Source organism: Elgaria multicarinata, chromosome 8 (assembly GCF_023053635.1).
Source record: "Elgaria multicarinata webbii isolate HBS135686 ecotype San Diego chromosome 8, rElgMul1.1.pri, whole genome shotgun sequence".
Lineage (NCBI taxonomy): Eukaryota > Metazoa > Chordata > Lepidosauria > Squamata > Anguidae > Elgaria > Elgaria multicarinata.
In genome coordinates, this window is record NC_086178.1 from 69,279,661 (window position 1) to 69,298,506 (window position 18,846).

An 18,846-nucleotide genomic window follows, 5' to 3' on the forward strand; every position below is an offset into this window, starting at 1 on the left:
AAGTGGCAATTTCCTGTACTGTTTTGCAATTTAAGTACTCAGCAATTTATTTCTGACTCTTCTGAAGCCATGTTCCTCATTACCTCTCAGCAGAGGAGAGTCAATAAATAGTTGCATTTATTTACTGATGATTCGTACATTATCAATTAAATGGACTGATGCAAAACAACGGAAGCCACCTTTAGATCCAGGGAACAGTTATGCACACACAAAACTCGCGGTCAAAATGGGACTCCTATCATTCATTTCATTATTGGAAAATATTCTGTTCTTTGCCTGGTGCGTTCTCCAACATTTGAAGTGACCGGGCAGCTATTGCTCATGCAGAGTTCTACAAGTGTACAGGACACCAGGGTCACTCAATCAGGGCAGATGTCTCTTACATGTTTATCAATAAACATTAAAATAATCTGTACTAGTTAAACAAAGTAATCTGTAATATTCAAATACATAAGCACTTTTCAGATTATAAACTTAGTACATTTGTACTACATGTAGCCCAAAAAAAGCAAATCAGGTTTTCTGTACCTATGCAACAAAACATTTTAAAAGCAAAGAGGGTCTGAAAAGCTTCTTTGAAGACGTTTAGAAACAAATTAAATAGTGTACAGAATACACATTCATGTATATTAATCCAAAAGGTAAACGTTTCCAAAAGACTTGTGCTAAGCATAAAAATGTTACAACTATCCAAAGGAAGGAAATGAGTTTAATTGGAAAGGGGTAGAACTGGGGGTGGTGTGGCGGCAGGGGGCGGGGAACAGAAAAGAAATACACAAGAACTCCTCAAAGAAAGTTCACGAGAAGTACTTTGCTTGCCTCTAAAAAACCTGTTACCAACACAGACATCTGTACTGAACGATACTCTCTATTCGAAGACAAACAAACAGTTCCCACAGTGTTTAATTATATTCTTGGTTTGGAATTGCATGTATTTTTTTTCACTTGTTTGATCGCTTTTCATACTTGTCCTTCACGTTCTGGTTCCTGTTCCGGTGCCTCGGAGGAGAAGAACTGACTCTTCTCCTAGACCGAAAGCTAGGTTTGTAAGGATGTGATCTGTGTCTCTTTGGTTTGGTTTCTTCCCTGCACTGAGTTGGCTCAGATTCCTCATTGTCTTCCTGATGATTCTGTCCCTGGTCTTGCTCTTTTGGGGACTGCAATGTGTTCTTAATAGTATTAATAAGAAATCGTTTATTTGTGCTGGCAAGAGGGCACTTCATCCAGCCCATAGCCCCCATAGTTTCTGCTCTGGTTTTTCCACGCTTGGCTTCTGTTAGAAGTTCTTCCACTGCCTTCCTTTCTAGCTCCGAATTCTCCGCCATGGCGGGGGCCTCGGTTGGTGGGTCATTCGCCTTGGCTCTCCTTCTCAAGTGCCGGCCTCCTCCATGTCTTCCTGCCCGCGACGCAAGAGCAAATCAAAGGCAGAGCTCGTGACAAGTGTAAACAGCCGCTCACGAGGACCCCGGGAAGGGGGCGGAGGCTTCTCGGGAAGGCAGACGGAAGCGCCGCCTCTACTTGGATGTTTGAGTCAAAATGGTTGCCATTTTCCCTCCCAGAATTCCCTGAAATGATGCAATGTCCAGGATATTCTGAGGAAATTAAATGGTGGCTGCCAAGAGAGCAAGCCCCAAGCAGATACCCACTGCTGCCTTAGATCACTGGTGGCAGCAAAAAACAAGAAAGAAATGCTCACTCATATAGCTGATGTGAGGAGTAGAAACACACTTCAGTGAATAACAAAACAAATAGGATTGAAATGAATGGATAACAAAATGAATCACAAATGAATGGAATAATGAAACAAAAAAATGCTTACACATTATTTGGGGTAAATTAAATTGCAATCTATCTTATATAGTACTTCTACAGCACCCAGAATTGGTTACCACCGAACAAGAGTGATACTTGAACCATTGATCTGAACAATTAATCCTTCTATTTTTTTCTTTAAGACATTTAAACACTACCCATCATCCAATTCATCCAATACTAAACTATATAATAATACCATAAGATTAATAGTAAAATGAGGCAGCAACTAAAAAATACAACAGGCTAAGGCATTTTGCAAATTAAAATGCTCAGAAAATAATAATTAAAAAGTGTTAGCAGTGCAAAACTGAATGTAACGTAGGCATCAGGCTCATCTGTTTAAAAAAGCATGTGAAAACCAGGGTGCCACCAGTGAGAAAGCCCTCTTCCCTGATTTTGCATAGTGAGAACAGCTTCAGCAGAAGGTATCAAAGCACAGACAGGCTTATGCAGGAAGCTCCTTCAGGTATTTGGGTCACAAGACATTTAGGTAAGAACCAGGATCTTGAATTTCACCCAGAAGTGGATAGGCAGACCTTACCAGACAGGTCTGCTCATCAGGTCAGAGTCACTGAGATCTTGTTTTGTTTTTCTTTCCCTCACATATCTTACAGCCAAACTTTCTGACTGATCCACTCTTCACACCTAACCACAACATATGCATGAAGCATCCCTCCAAAACTGCTGCCATTAATTGCAACATTGATTGCTAACAGCTGATGTCTGGTTCCAAATATAAACCACATCTATGGCTTTTCTTTACATAAAAAATGGAAGTGCTGTATGTCTGGGATTATAGCCTAGTAGCACAACTTTTAAGTATCATGTGCTGGAGTGACAAGCTCTTCTTTAAAAAGGCTAATTTCACCCAAACATCCTCTTTAAATTATTAATCTTGCCTCATGCATAAATTCAGAGGGGAAAACTTCAAAAGTCACCAAGTCGTCTATGCAGATCACAACCATAGAAGGTTTCTTTTTAACATGCTATCAGAAAGTTGGATTAAGATTCACTCCTTTGATATGGTACTGATTACTTTTTTTATTTATATAAAAAAGAAATTCCTGTTTCCTGCAATTAACTCTATTTTTTGAAGAGCAACAGGCCTAGAGAAATCACATATCTGTGGTGACTCCTTTCAAAGAAAACAATTAGCATCCATATCAAAAAGCTAATTCAGAGAAATTAAAGAACACATACATCAGTAAAATATAATATTTCCTTTTTAGCACATCTCATTGAGTACAGTGTGTCACTGTAAAATTGTTGGGCTCACAGATAATGAAGAGTGACAGTTGAAGGGTGCAGGGCTCCATATAAGACTTTTGGGTATGTAAAGATTTTAATTGCACATAATTATGAATGTGAAAGTGGAACGATTTAATTTTTCGTAGCTTTCATGCTATTAGAAGGCTAATAGAACCAATATCAAAATGAGTTAGTTACAGCAAAATTACCAGAAGAAGCTATTCCACCACCCCCACCCACATTTGGCAATTTAAATTGAATCAAAACAAAAAAAAATTGAATAGTTGACATGTTTATCTCTTATTTTCCATGTACTGAGTGGTAACAAGATAACTAGTGTATGTCATTAGCAAAGATGCAACAAATAGGACTAATAAGATTAGACTGTCATAGAACAATGTAAGGGAGGCTGCATTGTCTTTCGTCAGAAGCAGAGACTCATGGCAGAGTAGAAGAAATAAGGGAACAAGCTTTATTCGACATGGATTGTAGGGAGAACAAACTTTCAAACAAACAAAAGGCCCAACTTTTTCCTACCAGGCCACACATACAGTGCAATCCTAGTATGCATGGCTATGCAGAAGCATATGCTATTGAGTTTAATGGACATACTCCCAAAGGATTGCAGCCTGAGTTGAATCAATTCGCCAAGAGAAAGTTTCCTAGGCCATAGCTCAGCCTTCCAATACCTCAGGACCTGTAGATGAGTTGGACTACAACTCCCATACATCCCAGCTAGCATGGCTATTGGCCGTGCAGGTTGGGAAGGCTGCCACAGCTGTTTCTGTTAAAGAGGTCCTACACTAGATACCTGGTGAAGCATAGATACCTGGTGAAGCATAAGTGTATTACAGAGATGTGGGAGTGGGATTAGAATTGTCACATTATTTTAAACTTTAATTCTTAACTCATATTTTTGCAAAATCACAAAGTTACGAGAAGAATTAAAATAAAATGCACAGACATAGTATTTTAAAATGTAGGAATAAAATGCATTAGATTGCAAAGATGTCTTAATTTATGATGGTCAGGGCTGATCTGTAGGCCAGCAGCTGGGTACCTGTTGCCAGGAGTTGTGCCAAAACACCTGAGCTGAGGTATGAAGGCAAGAGTCAGAGCTGGTAAACACCAAAGAGAAGAAGATCTCTGTTGCTCAGGCAAAGTCTCAGCCCTTGCAGGAAGCTGCCAATCCCTTCCTGTCTAGGAGAGCCCAATGGAGATGCTATACACGGCAGTTCTGTGACTCGCCACATGGGGCAGCTGCACACAGAGCCAAGCACTCCCCTAGTGGAGGGACTCTAACTCAATGATGGAGCACATGCATTACATGCAAAAGTTTAATCCCTGGGATTTCCAGGTAGGGCTGGGAAAGACCCTTCTCTGAAATTCCAGAGAACTGCCATCAGAAAGTATTGAGCTACACTCAGGATAATTCAGCTTCCTATGTTCCTATGGTTCTAGCCTTGGTGGTTTCTGATTATGCTTATACAATTAAGCTCTTGTGTTAAGACTGTTAAAGGAGTCTTGCATGGCCACGTGCAACTGAGATTTTGGAGACCTTGTCGATTCTTTCAAGAAGAGGATGCCATATGGTGAAGGGTGATTTAAGCACTTGTAGACGATGGAACTAGTGCATAAGCACTTTAATCTGGTGTATGCATTTTCCCATGATAAGGTGAAAATATATAAAAAACATGATCCCTTAGTTTCTTGCATTGAAATATCCAGTTGGGTTCTGTAAGTTTGTGCCACCTGTTGTTATGCTATTACTAGTAAATAAATGCAATATTAAATCCTTATGTAAGCAAACAAATGGTTCTTCAGGATATATTCCTGGATGAGCAAGCACAAGACCTTTAGCCATCTTCTCAACTGTGATATTATAGATCAACCAAATTATCTGTATAACGTACAAGTAGCAACGGTAAGAACAGACCACGGAACAACGGACTGGTTTAAGATTGGGAAAGGAGTACAGCAGGGTTGTATACTCTCACCTTACCTATTCAGCTTATATGCAGAACACATCATGCGACGTGCTGGGCTTGACGAATCCAAGGCTGGAGTTAAAATTGCAGGAAGAAACATTAACAACCTCAGATATGCAGATGACACCACTTTGATGGCTGAAAGTGAGGAGGAGCTGAGGAGCCTTATGACAAAGGTGAAAGAAGAAAGTGCAAAAGCCGGGTTGCAGTTAAACCTCAAAAAAACCAAGATTATGGCAACTAGCTTGATTGATAACTGGCAAATAGAGGGAGAAAACGTGGAGGCAGTGACAGACTTTGTATTTCTGGGCGCAAAGATGACTGCAGACGCTGACTGCAGCCAGGAAATCAGAAGACGTTTACTTCTTGGGAGGAGAGCAATGACAAATCTTGATAAAATAGTTAAGAGCAGAGACACCACACTGACAACAAAGGTCCGCATAGTTAAAGCAATGGTATTCCCCATAGTAACCTATGGCTGCGAGAGCTGGACCATAAGGAAGGCTGAGCGAAGGAAAATAGATGCTTTTGAACTGTGGTGTTGGAGGAAAATTCTGAGAGTGCCGTGGACTGCAAGAAGATCAAACCAGTCCATACTCCAGGAAATAAAGCCAGACTGCTCACTTGAGGGAATGGTATTAAAGGCAAAACTGAAGTACTTTGGCCACATAATGAGAAGACAGGATACCCTGGAGAAGAGGCTGATGCTAGGGAAAGTGGAAGGCAAAAGGAAGAGGGGCCAACCAAGGGCAAGATGGATGGATGACATTCTGGAGGTGACAGACTTGACCTTGGGGAAGCTGGGGGTGGCGACAGCCGACAGAAAGCTCTGGCGTGGGCTGGTCCATGAAGTCACGAAGAGTCGGAAACGACTGAACGAATAAACAACAAAAAAGCTTAGTAACAAGGAGAGAGCACTGCCACCACATGTGGATTAGGATTCCTGTGGCTTTGCATGCTGTCCAACATTGATTAGAAAGCAATTTTAAAAACTTTTGAGCACAATGTAGAGTCAGATGCTACCTATCAAGGACTTCCAAGTATTAATTCTTGGGTCTGTGTGCTTATATCACTTTTTATTAAGTTCCATAAATGCTTTATCTAAAGCCAAGTCTCTCCACCAGTGCACACAGAGGCATATTCTCTGCCTCCAGTCAGATTCATGAACATATTCTAGCAGTAGCCTCTGACAAAAAAAAGGATATTTTGCGTATTATTTAGTGCAGAACATGTCTGTGGCATACTTAATCACAGAGTTAAATGGAAACTGATCAGTCCTTAGATAAACAGTCTGCAGCCATCTGGCAAACACCTGCATACAAGCCTGTTCTAGATACGCTTTCAGCTGTTTTCCCTCTAGATTCAGCCCATAAGGTCAAAACAGATGACTCAGTCATTAGGCAATGAAGCTAGGGATGGATGAGAATCTTATTTAGATCATTTTTCAATAAAATTCACCAAAATTTGCAAATTTCTTCATAAATTAGAAAAATGTAACTTTTTAAAAAAAATGGAATGTGAGGAAAGTGAAACTGATGTTTCACTTTGAGTGTCTTAAGCTTGGATTTGAATCCCCATGTATTCATCTATGTTTGTGACTATTTAGGGTTACCACCTCTTTTTTTCTGACAGTCTTCTTATCTTCAACAGTTACATGGCAGGCAGGTACAGCATGGTCCTCTCCCAAGCTTGGAACAGCTGTACCTCTTAAATTTGGCTGGTGCCAATGGGTTACAATGTTAAGTTCATTTTCTCACAACCACTTATCAAAATTTGCCCATTTTTTCTTAAATGAGATGGAAAGAATTTGAGGTTTAAGATAACCAAATGTGAGAGACAGCAAAACTGACAGATTTGTCCATCCCCAAAGCTAGCCCAAGACATTTACTGCCTGAGGCAGAGCAGCTAATGGGACTCCCAACCCAAGAAAGGGGCATAGTACCCAAAGTTAGCTAAACTATTTTGGTCCACATGGCAGAAAATGCCATAAGTACCTCTCCCCCTCCCTGGCGGAGAAATCCAACAACAACAAGGCAAATAACTAACAATTTGCTTTTTTATGTCACCTGAAATCTGTTGCCTGCGGCAACTGCCTCACTCTGCCTCATGGTAGAGCCGGCCCCTTTCCATCCCTAGCTGAAGCTCTGCATTACTTCCCAGGCTTTTTTCAGCAGGCACACTTTGTGTTGGCACTGGCAGGGAGTGAATGTCATCCAGGTCACTCAGACTGACAAACATCTTACAAAGACTGATGTTTGTGACCCAGATAAAGCATCCCAAGCTTTTAGAGTGACATCATCAGTAGTATATCAGATATTCTTTTAACCTGGAAGTAATTTCCCAAGCTTCCCATCAGCAATGGTGAGGGATCAGCAATGGGTGAGGGAGAATAATGGATCTCATGCAGTGTAAATGATGTTGCATTCTTTTGCAAACATCTTAACAGTACTATTGCCATTTTTAGTCAAAATATATCCATTTTAATTAAAATATATTTTATTTTTGAAATCACAAAATTGCATTTTCCATCATTCATATTTTGGTCCAACTCTCAACACCTGTATAGAATTCACTTCAGCTTCTCATCATATTCTTGTTCCCCCATCTATATTATACGTGACACCAGCAAGACCCTTAAGGGTGGAATCCTATGCACATTTAGACAGCACTGGCTGGGGCATGCTGGGAGTTGTAGGACTTTTTTCTGTCTAAACATGCCTAGGATTGTGCCCTTTGTTATACCCTCTTGGGAACTGAGGAAATATCAAATTATAATCTTGTAAGTCTATATCTTTTGAAAGATGTATTGAATGTACACAGCCTGGAACTTTTGCCTTCCATCAGAATTTTCCAAAATGCACTATTGGCATCAAGGTCTATAAGTATTTCCTGATCATTTAGTGGTGATTTCTTCTACATCAGGCAATTGAAGATGTTTTCCTTTGTCAATTTCTTGGATTCAAACATCCTTATCTGGTTTCTGCCAGACTTGTGCAGGGCAATTATTGGATCGACCCACTCTGTAGAGTTTTCTGCCTTGACTATCCGCATCAGTTTCCTATACAATTGTGTTCCTTTTAAACTTTATTCCTTAGTGCCTTATTCTATAGTCTTCCAAGCAGCATGAATTCCAGTTGGGACCTGTAATTCTCAGTGATCTGGCTGTAGTCTGCCTGACTTTATGCTATACATCAGGTGATCTTTAATATCTGATTCACATAGCTCCCCAAATGCACACATCTGTGCTAATGCCTTTGAATCCTCATCTATGGGTCTATGCTTTCTCCTTCATTTTGAGTTCTAATAAATACTTTTAAAATGTTTCATATGTAATATTTCTCCTGTATACAGCAAGCATCAAATTTATTAATCAAAAAGCTTGCTTATCCCTTAATAATAAGGGTGTGCACTCTGCACCAAAAATCAGGGGGGTGTCGATGGACCTCTGGCAGACCTCCAAAGTTGCGGTGCAGTTAGGGGGTGGATGGAAACCTGTGATGTGGGTAGAAGATTATTCCAAGTCCCAAAGTGATCCATATCCAAAGATATTTTAAGCGATGTGAGGGCTCGTTTCATCTTGATGTTGGGCAACTAACTGAACACTTCCATATTAGGAAGATTCTGAGGGGAGGAGTTAGTTTTGAGATGGACATCTGTGGCTAACCAATAGTCACAGTCTCCTCCATGGCTTTTAATGGGAGTTGTGGGGTGGGTTAGAAGCATCCCCCAGCATGCACTGTCCTGGGTTTGGACAGTGGCAACCCATGACATGGCATGGATAATTAGGCAAATGGTGGGTTTGTTAATGGCATGCACAGGGATGAGGAAAACAAGCTACAGTACATGGTTTCCCCCTCTGATTGTGCAAACTAGGTCTATGTATTCTAATCCATGTGTCATTTTGCTTGGATATTTTTTTATATATAACCGCTCTGTACTTAACACAGCTGCCTCAATTTCCCTCTCCTTAAATAACCTATTTATGTCTCTCTCACTCTCATCTTCAATTAGAAGTTTGATGATGTTAGGATCTTTTTGAAGATCTTAGACCTTTTCAATTAATTTTAATCTGGCTCGTTAACACTTTTCTAATGTGTAAGAAATGGGCAAATATGTAACTGAAGAGCCATTTACCTTTTTTAACGAAGGTAACAAATATGCAATTATAAAGCCTCATCTTTCAGGGACTTTGCAGTAAATTAACTTGTTTTGTCATTGCTGCGCCTGTGGAATGTCACTTTCTCTGGAGTTTTGACAGTAAAATTCTTTCTTCCTGGCAGAATTAGCAAATAACATTAAGATCTGGGAAATGACAATTAGTTTGTGAATTAGGTGGGGACACACAATGTGTTAATTACTGAGGGAGCAGACTTCATGCAATTAAAATTTAGCATCAAGATAAGGATAATGTATTAGGAGGACTCAGAGTATTTAATGAAGTTGAAAACGATTACCCAATCATATAAATTAATTCTGAGTTTTCTTAACTATTCAGAGAATTTTCCCCCACCCCTCTGTACTGGGAGTTATCGTAATGGACTATTATTGTTTGCAAATAGAATAAAAATGGAACTGATGAAATAAGGTTGTAATTGTTGGTTTTATTTTATTAATTTGTGTATTTAGGAAATGTTAGCTGGCTGACTCACTTGGAATGCCATGTGTTGTTGTTTGTTAGAAGGCCCAGCCCTAATAGGACAAGGAGTGAGTCAGGTTGTGACATCCACTGCCATCTTTATTTCCCCACAATGCCTCTAGGCGGTGGCAGCGGCTCCTGCAGCCACCCAGCTCAGCTCTTCTTCTATCCGTGCTGTGCCATAGAAATGGTTAGAGCAATATACTGCATGGTGGGTCTTCTGGTACTAGCACGTGGGCTGTAGCATTTATCCCACTATACTGGGTGCTGATGCTGAACCTAAACCTTTTCCTTCCTCATCTTAGTCCTTATAGCACTCCAGGGTGCTATAATTGGCCCAGAAAAGAAAGGCTTTGCTCCAGGGATTTATAGCAGCTTGAGGGATTTTTGTTAAGATTATGGAGAAGGCGGAAAGGGTTAAACCAGAGGGAGGTAACATTTTGGACCTGTGGGCACATTTAACAATTTGAGAAACTGCCCCAGGCATCACCACAAAATGTGCTCACTGCAGACAAAAGCATTGGCCTGCAGGCCCCTGCCATCTTCAGGTCCTAAGGATGTCTCTGAGGCCCATTCGTAGCGCACCTGCATCCATGGGGTCAGGGGAGATGGAAGCAGCTAGAGACCCTCATTTTGCTTTGAAGTGATCCCATCTGCCGGTAATACACTTTGTTAGTCAATAAAAAATAAAAAGCAGGACGAATAGGGTTAAACCTCCCATCCCCACAACCTGTGGTCCTGGTGAATTTTCCTGCATGGACATCACACCACATCGTAGATCAACAGCTCTTCCGTGAGCTTATGGAAATGATTTCAAAAGATATGCTCCAAACTTAATTTTGAGTGTAAATGGGAGTGAAGGTGTTGAGAAGTTAATTAAGGATCCCTTCAGGCCTTACTTAGTGAAGATCATGCTCAAATTATGCCTGGGTTACCTCCAGACATGTGCATGCCACCCTGAACAACTTTTCGAACTTCCCAAACCACTAAGAATCATTGCCTGCACAAGCACTGCAGTCCAAGGTGGCTTAAGTCCATGGTGGACTGTGGTGCATGTCGGGGGCCCTTATGAATATTCAAGCAGGCAGTTGTCGTGACTTATCAGGTCATGCAAAATTATTGAGGGTGGCTTATGAGAGGGTTAAACAAAACAGCTCCTAGGTTGTTTAACCCTCACATAAGCCACCCTCCTCGGATTCACACAACACAATAAGTCATGGTGCCTGCCACGATGTGAGTATTCAAAATGGCCGCCAGCACACACTGCAGCTCACCATGGCTTAAATAAGCCACCTTGGACTGCAGTGCTTGTGCAAACCCAGTCAATGATTCTTGGTTAAGCTTATTTAAGCTTATTTAGGCTGCTGCAGTGATCAACAAATGGTCCAGTTTTGTGTAATAAATATTGCATTGGCACAGAATCAAAGGTGTGCATGGCTGACAAAATGTGATTCCCCAAAAGGACGACATTGCTGCCAGCAGTGGTTTGGCACACACATGCCAATTTATTCAAATTACATTTATATTTAAGCATGTATATTTATTGTGTTTCTCTGGCTCAAACAGTGTATTTTGAAGGAGGCTCTTGGTGCTGATTTAAGTGCCCTGTTTCCAGTACCTAAATGCTGATCATAATTATTTAGGTCACTAGAACTCAGATCCCAGGATGCCTTACACAAACAGAGGGATCATTGTTAATGTCGCTCCTCTTTTAATTTAGTTCTTCACATGCATCATTTTGTATAATTACATGAGTGACGTTCATAGAATTCTCTGTTATTACAAGCCTGATAATAGATGCCTCTGCTTCCCCTTCTGCATTTATTTTCCGTAAATGCTGAGGCTTTTCCTTGGCATTTATCTACCAGCAGGAAATCTTAATCAGACCATTCATGAGCATTAAGTAACTGGGTAGAGAGAACAATTGACATCTGTTGTCTTAACAAGGCAGATCATTGGGAAATTATCTGAACCAGGCTAAAATATCTATTCAGTCCCACTGGTTTGGAAGAACAATAAAGAAGGAGAAGAGCAGGGACACAATGACTGCCAATATGCAATTGTTTTCCCCATTCAGGAGAAAAATAACTGTTAACCTTTGATGAATTCCAGGTTGCGGCAGAATAACAGAAGTTAAGCTACACTATCTAATTGCCCATTTTCTGCTTACTCAAAAGCCTTGCAATCTGCCTCTGACTTAGCTCTGAAATTAGAACAGGGGAGAATCAGAGGAAGAGCAGGTCCTTAATGACTGGAGAGTTGAATACCTGGGAGTGGGAGAGAATGCATACTTTCTCCTGATTAATCCATATTGACATCCCTGGGGTGACCATATGGAAAGGAGGACAAGGCTCCTGCATTGTTAACAGTTGTATAGAAAAGGGGATTTCAGCAGGTGTCATTTGTATGCATGCAGCACCTAGTGCCCAGATACAAAAGAGGGCAGGGCTCCTGCAGCTTTAACTGTTGTGATGAAGAGGTGACACCTCTTCATCAGAGCAGCAATGACACCTGCTGAATTTCCCTTTTCTATACAACTGTTAAATATACAGGAGCCCTGTCCTCTTTTTCATATGGTCACCCTAGACATCCCAATATTTTGTATCTTAATATTTCTTTATTTACATTTATATACTGCTCCACATCTAAACAAATTGGAGCAGTGAACAATAAAAGATAAAAAGAACAAAACACCCTATTAAACATTTTTTAAAACAGAATATCAATAAAAACTGTGACTGGTCATTCAAAGAAGGCTTCTTTAAATAAAGATGTCTTCAGCAAGTGCCAACCCCCCCCCCCGCCAAAAAAACACAACCACCCCACAATGTTGGTGCCTGCCTGACCTCCAGAGGGAGGAAGTTCCATTCCACAGAAAGGGAGCCACCACACTGAAGGCTCAACTCTTCATGTGGAACCTCTAGGAGCATCCCAATTAATGACCTGAGAGGCTGGGCAGGTTGATAAGGGAGAATGCACTTTCTCAAATACACAAAAACATAAGAACATAAGAAGATCTATGCTGGATAAGACCAAGAGTCCATCTAGCCCAGCATTCTCTTCATACAGTCATCGACAGGAAACCCACGAGCAGGACATGAGTGAAACAGCACCCTCCCACCCTTGCTCTCCAGCAACTGAAGGTATATAGGTATACTGCCTCTGATACTGGAGGTAATATCCTATTCCTAAGATGTTTGGGGCTTTATACACTAGTACCAAAACCTTAAACCTAGCCTAGTAGTATATAGGTAGTCAGTGAGGTTCCCTCAACAAGCCAAGCTCCTGACAACAGCCAAGCTGCTGCATACTGCACTAGCTACAGCTTCTGGAGCAGTCTTAAGGGCAGCCCTGCCCTCTGGTCAGGCCTCATTTCAGTAATCTAGTCTTGGATGTGTTGGACTACAATTCCCAGCTGACTGGGGATATTGGGATATGTAGTCCAACACATCTGATGGAGGCTTCTGAGAATTGAAGTCCACATCTGTAGGGCCCCAGGTTGGGGGAGGCCTGTGTGTCCCATCACCTGCTCTGTGATCTTCTTAACTGGAGAAGCTGGAGGTATTGAAGCTGGCACCTTCTGCATATAAAACATACCACCTCCACTGAGTGATGCTCCCTCACTGTGTTTGGTGTGGGGCTCACCTCCTTGGCAGGAAACAAATGTTCTACCTATCTGTCTATCTCTGATATTTCAGTAGCTGTAGCCATAAAAGTACATAAGTTTTGATTTGCTTCAGAGTTTACTAGTAATATTTACACTATTTAGAGGATATTTACACTAGTAATATTTACACTATTTACAGGGTATTTACACTAGTAATATTTACACTATTTAGGACTAATCTACACCAAGCAGGATATTGCACTATGAAAGTGGTATGAAAGTGGTATATAAAAGGCAGGAGCCACACTACTGCTTTATAGCTGTATTGAAGTGCGCTGACAACTGTTGGGGCCCATTGACACATACCATATACCACTTACATACCGCTGTATCCTGCTTGGTGTGGCTCCTGCCTTTTATATACCGCTTTCATATGCTTCCATAGTGCAATATCCTGCTTGGTGTAGATTAGGCCTCAGTCTCTTGAATGTCACCACCAGCACTATTCAGACCAGATGAATTCAGACCCAATTTTTGCATGAAGAGTAGATATTTGGTAGTGTCGGCCAAATGACAAAATTGAATAGGCATGTGAACTTTCAAAGCAGTCATGAAAAGAGAAAGGGGTATTTGCAGTACATTCTTTAACTGGACAAGAGCAAAAGGTTACTGCTATCTTTTTAAATTTTATTTAAATGAATGTTTTCCCTGTGACTTTACAAGCATATGGATCAGTGGAAAGAGAAAAAGGAAAGACATGGTATCTTTTCAACCTGTCACTTTTAATATATGCCTAGATCCTGCTTTGGCAGAGCACCAGACTGTTTGAAACGCAATAGCTCAAAACAGCAGGGAATATATTTTAAGGAAACTTTTAATTAAGCCTGCCCTTAGGCTCAAGAGCTTGGTGAGGAAGAGGCTTGCGAAGCCCATGTTTAAAGGGTTAACACATCCAGGCAGGTTTGCCCATGCTGTCACAGGTCTTAGATTGGAAATCCAGTTTCCTGCAGGTAAACGATCTAATTCATCGCATTGTCAGTCTAAGTGGCCTTGTGTGCAGCAAAAGTGCAGCTTTATAAGGCCGCTTTTTTTTTCCTTTTTCTTTTTTGGTTCCCAAACTAATTACCTGCAAAAAATCACAGCCTGGAATTGGACCAAGCCATTGAAATCAGCATTCATCACCACAACTGTTATGTGAAGGAGAAAATCAAAGGAATGTGTAGGCATAAGAGCACTGCAGTGGAAGGAAAATGTGTCCCTATCATGGTTCTGTAAGGGGAGAGAACAACAATCAAGGGCTGATTCAGACATGATAGCAGCAGCACAGTGACCACAGAAAATCACTTCTGCATGGCAAAGTCTCCGTGTGACCTAAGGAATGCCTGGAATCAGCCTCCCATGTAGATCAGTGAGTCTCAATCGGAGGTGCCCACATCAGCAGTAGACTTTCTTGGTGACCTGTGCTGGACCACAGGTTATCAAGGTGGGCAGCCGATTCAAAGCCTGCCCATAGAAGTAAATGAGCAAAATTTATCTTTTGTAATAAGTAATTTGTAAATCATCCTCAACTAGCGAGTTTATCTTATTCCTGTTTTTGTACTTGAATGACCAATGGGAAAGTCAGGAGAACATCTCTGGAAAAGTAGGTCTAGATATGGCATACATTAAAAAAGGAAAGGAAAGGAAAGATGTCATTGACATCGTAGTTTGGATTGTGCAAATAATCCAGTCAGCATTGGCTTTATGCGAATGCAGACGTGGTGCGGAAGTAGCAGGCAGCTCAAGACATATGTGGCTTTTGCAACTGATCAACCCTCCCCATGCGCAAAGGTCTGGGCATATATGGTGTTACTCAGCAAGCAAAGACAAACTAGAATGATCAAAAGGATCCAAGCCAAGTTTGCATATTTCATTAAAATAAAGTCAACAAAATTTGTAGCAATCTGCATGAACATGGTGAGTGATAGCCAGGACGCATGTCATAGATTGGTTGTTTATCTGTCAATGCCAATGTGTAATCCCTGATTCAAGCGTTGAAGGCACATTTCATCAGTTAATTTACTAGTTTAGCACTTTACAGCTAAAGTTCACTAATGAGGTCGTTGCTCACACAAAAACAAGTTCTGTTAATCAAGCCAATGTATAAAACACAACAAGCCCACCAGTGAAACTTACAGATATGATCAGCAAAATTAAACAATAATATTTGGCATTCTTATTTCAAAAGAACCGTTTTGCATAATCATTGATCCATGCTATTTTTTCCAGCAGGCGCCACTTTGGTTCCAGGCGCCACCACTAGGGCAACGGGGGGGGGCTTTCCTGAGCTATGGATGGGTGCTCTCTTCTCCCCCCACCAGCAGTCAAGCAGTGATGCTGAGCATTAGAGTTGGCTAGAGGCATTTTGGGGCCTCTTCGCCTCATCCTCCCCCCGCCATGCTCCAAGCAAACCCTCATCAGTCAGTCACCAACTCCTCCAGCAGGTACTTGATCCTTGGATTGGGATGGACCTTTTCCTTCTCACCAAGAGAGTGCTCTGCTCTACTCAGTGCTGCAAAATCTCCCATTGCAGGTCCATATTTGACTCTTTCTCTCTCTCTCTCTCCACTGTATTCAATTCTTGGATGTGTTGGACTGGAGGGTACCATCGTGGGTGGCTGGGGGATGCTGAGACTTGTAGCCAACATATCTGGAGAACACCAAGTTGAGGATGGCTGAACAAGCTGTTCCAGGGGAGAAGGACTTGCATCATTGACCACCCGTCTAATGCCACTGTTGTTGCAGTGGCTGTGATCACTCTTGGTATAGACTCCCAGCCCAAGATCAGAGGAGGGTTGTCTGCTATTTCCTAGCTAGGGTGTCTTCTGGGAAGAGTGGTTGGGTGTGAGCTCCCTTTCTGGCCTGCACCCTCCACCCCCACCTTTCAATAATCCCATCTGGACATTGGATCCAGCATTCCACTTCTTGTGCCTTCATTACTACAACATGGCAAACTAAAACCAAGTGTAAATATGAAGTTATAGCCAAAAAGGCTTATAAAGCATATTACAACACAATTACTCTCCTAAGTCAGTTAAGTGAATCTTTCCAAAAGGATTAATGAGATGAGAGAGGACAAATCTCCAACACCCCCTTCGTTAATTTAAGAGCGCCTCGGCCTAATTTCAAAAGCCCTCTGCACACAGTCAGACCTCTAGAAGAGCCATCTGTCCCATCTCTGGCAGACCTCTGGGTGGGAAGGAAGAGGAAACAGGAGAGAAAAGGGGGTAGCAGAGAGGGGGGGATCACCCACCCATTTTTGGCTCTGGCCTCACCCGCTTCCAATGGCCCTGCCAGATTACCCTCAAGGGAATGCGGTTGCCTACCACTCCCATAAGAGATCGACAGAAACTCATGTGAGAGATAAAGTGAAAGCATTTTTCATTGGAGCAATAAGGAGATTTTAAGGCATTTCAGGCTGTGTCTACACCAGGCCGATAGTCTGGGCTGGTCACAGCTGAGTCCCTGTGTGTCTATATGATGTGCTGGGACTCCCAAACGCAGGTGAGGACGAGGACAGGTTTTCTGTGGGATATCAGGAACCATGGAAAACCCAGCTTTTCCCGCAGTCCTGGGATGATCCCGAGGACAGTGGGTGGTGTGGTCACCCATCCCAGCTTCTTCCCTCTGCCCTGCAAGTAGTGAGGGTCAACAGAGGGAAGGAGCCAGGCAGGGGGGACTCCAGGGACATCGGGGGTGGGTGGGAGCGGGGCTTTCCCCCCCTTTTTTTTACTCACTTTTGTCCTGGAGTGCAAGTGCACTCCGGCTCCTGTGCTTTTTTTTAAAAAAAAACGGCACCCGCAATGGGCACAACGTCCCTCTTCACTTCCAGGACATCGTGCAGCCATCTGGATGCAGGGCGACGATCCTGGAAGCCAGAAATACCAGTATCACATCCCCTGCATCCCCCTACACCCTTAGGTATAGAAAGGGCCTCAGGCTGAGCTGGGACTCCCACATTCCAGTGGTTTCATGTAATTTCTAGATGGCCATGTAAACATCTGGTTGGTCCAGCCAAGGCATTTATTTATTTATTTATTTATTTATCATATTTATACCCCGCTCCTCAGCCAAAAAAGGCTCTCAGAGCAGCTTACACTTAGCAAAAAAGACAGTCCCTGCCCTCAGGCTTACAGTCTAATAAAGACATGACACACAAGGAACAGGAGGGATGGAGGGAGGGGGGGAGGAGAGAGAGAGAGAGAGAGAGAGAGAGAGAGAGAGAGAGAGAGAGAGAGAGAGTCCAACAGGAGCAGGCCATGATGTTTCTTCTGCCTGCTCCTGTCCCCTTGTTCTTTCTTCTTCCCCACAGGGCCAAGATGACAGTTTGCCCTGTGGGGGTGGGGGAAGAGTCCAACAGGAGCAGGCCATGATGTTTCTTCTGCCTGCTCCTGTCCCCTTGCTCTTTGCATGCAGCCACAAACATTTCTGACACACCCGGGTCATACTTTGTCTCCATTTAACCAAGGCATTCTCTTGCCTTTGTCATGACATTTATTTATTATTGAGATTGAATACCCTTCATTCAATCTTTTTTTCTCCCTCCCGCCCCGCCCCCCTTTGATGTGTGGTATACTTTATGGATGTCCCTGATTAACATAGGTTGGCCGGGGAGGGGGGCAGTGGACAGGAGAAGGAATTATAACCTTTGAGATGCCAGAATTGTGTGAACTGTGGGGGGGAGAGACCTCAGTTTTGCCTCTTGACCCAATCGAGCACATCTAGAAGCTGAAAAAGGAACCAGGTGCATTTGGTCAAACTTCCTTGGGAGGTTCGAGAATGATAGGATGAGACTGAGTTGCATTCTTGCACTCATCCGTCATTAGGAATCGATACCTCGGTCTCGTGTAATTCCTTTCATCCAGAGGTTACAAAGCATTTTTGTGATGAGAAGTGAGGTCCCGACATAAACTTCTCCCTTTGTGCTTTGCCTGCTGGAGCTGCCTGCCGCCCTCCCCTCCTTTTTTATTCTGACAGCCAGTCTGGACTGACCTACTTAACAGCCACTTCCCTTATCGCTGCTTCGTAATAATAAAGCAATACATTTGGAAAAAAGCAAATGGACACACATTTGATGATATCCCTCCCTTTTTGTCCTGCTTTGCATGTTACTTGTCTTCTTAGACTTTAAAATTCTTCGGTGCGTAAACCCTTCTCGTCTTTTTTTTTTTTTTAAAAAAAAATACTTAGTGCGCTTGGCCCTAGCTCTGCTCTGCAGCCTTTGCAGGAACAAGCACACAACCTGTGATAGGTTCATTCCACTTGACAAGAGACGGCAGAGCTGAAGTCGGGGGCTGCTGGCTAAAACAACAATGGGATTTCTTCTGCCTTCCCCGGCTGCATCTATTGCAGGGCAGGGTCAGGAGCAAGGCTAGAAGGACGCCTAGCAGATGACTAGCCTGACAAGTTCCTCAGATAATAAGCGTGCTATCACATTTTAAAGGAGTTAATTAACAGGTGGTGGTTGTTTAACAAAAACGCAGAGCCAGTCACTCATATATCATACTTGTGCT

General features: G+C 42.4%; 1 protein-coding gene across 1 annotated transcript; it reads right to left on the bottom strand.

Annotated features, from left to right (window-relative positions):
• Positions 1–393: 393 nt before the first annotated feature.
• Positions 394–1,415, bottom strand: LOC134402221 (protein POLR1D-like). The gene has a single exon (XM_063131583.1). The coding sequence runs from the start codon at positions 1,323–1,325 to the stop codon at positions 942–944; it is 384 nt and encodes a 127-aa protein (XP_062987653.1). The 5' UTR covers positions 1,326–1,415; the 3' UTR covers positions 394–941.
• Positions 1,416–18,846: the final 17,431 nt, after the last annotated feature.

What these genes read in the sequence shown, in the direction of transcription:
- LOC134402221 (XM_063131583.1), bottom strand. Translation starts at nt 1,325, where the DNA reads ATGGCGGAGAATTCGGAGCTAGAAAGGAAGGCAGTGGAAGAACTTCTA.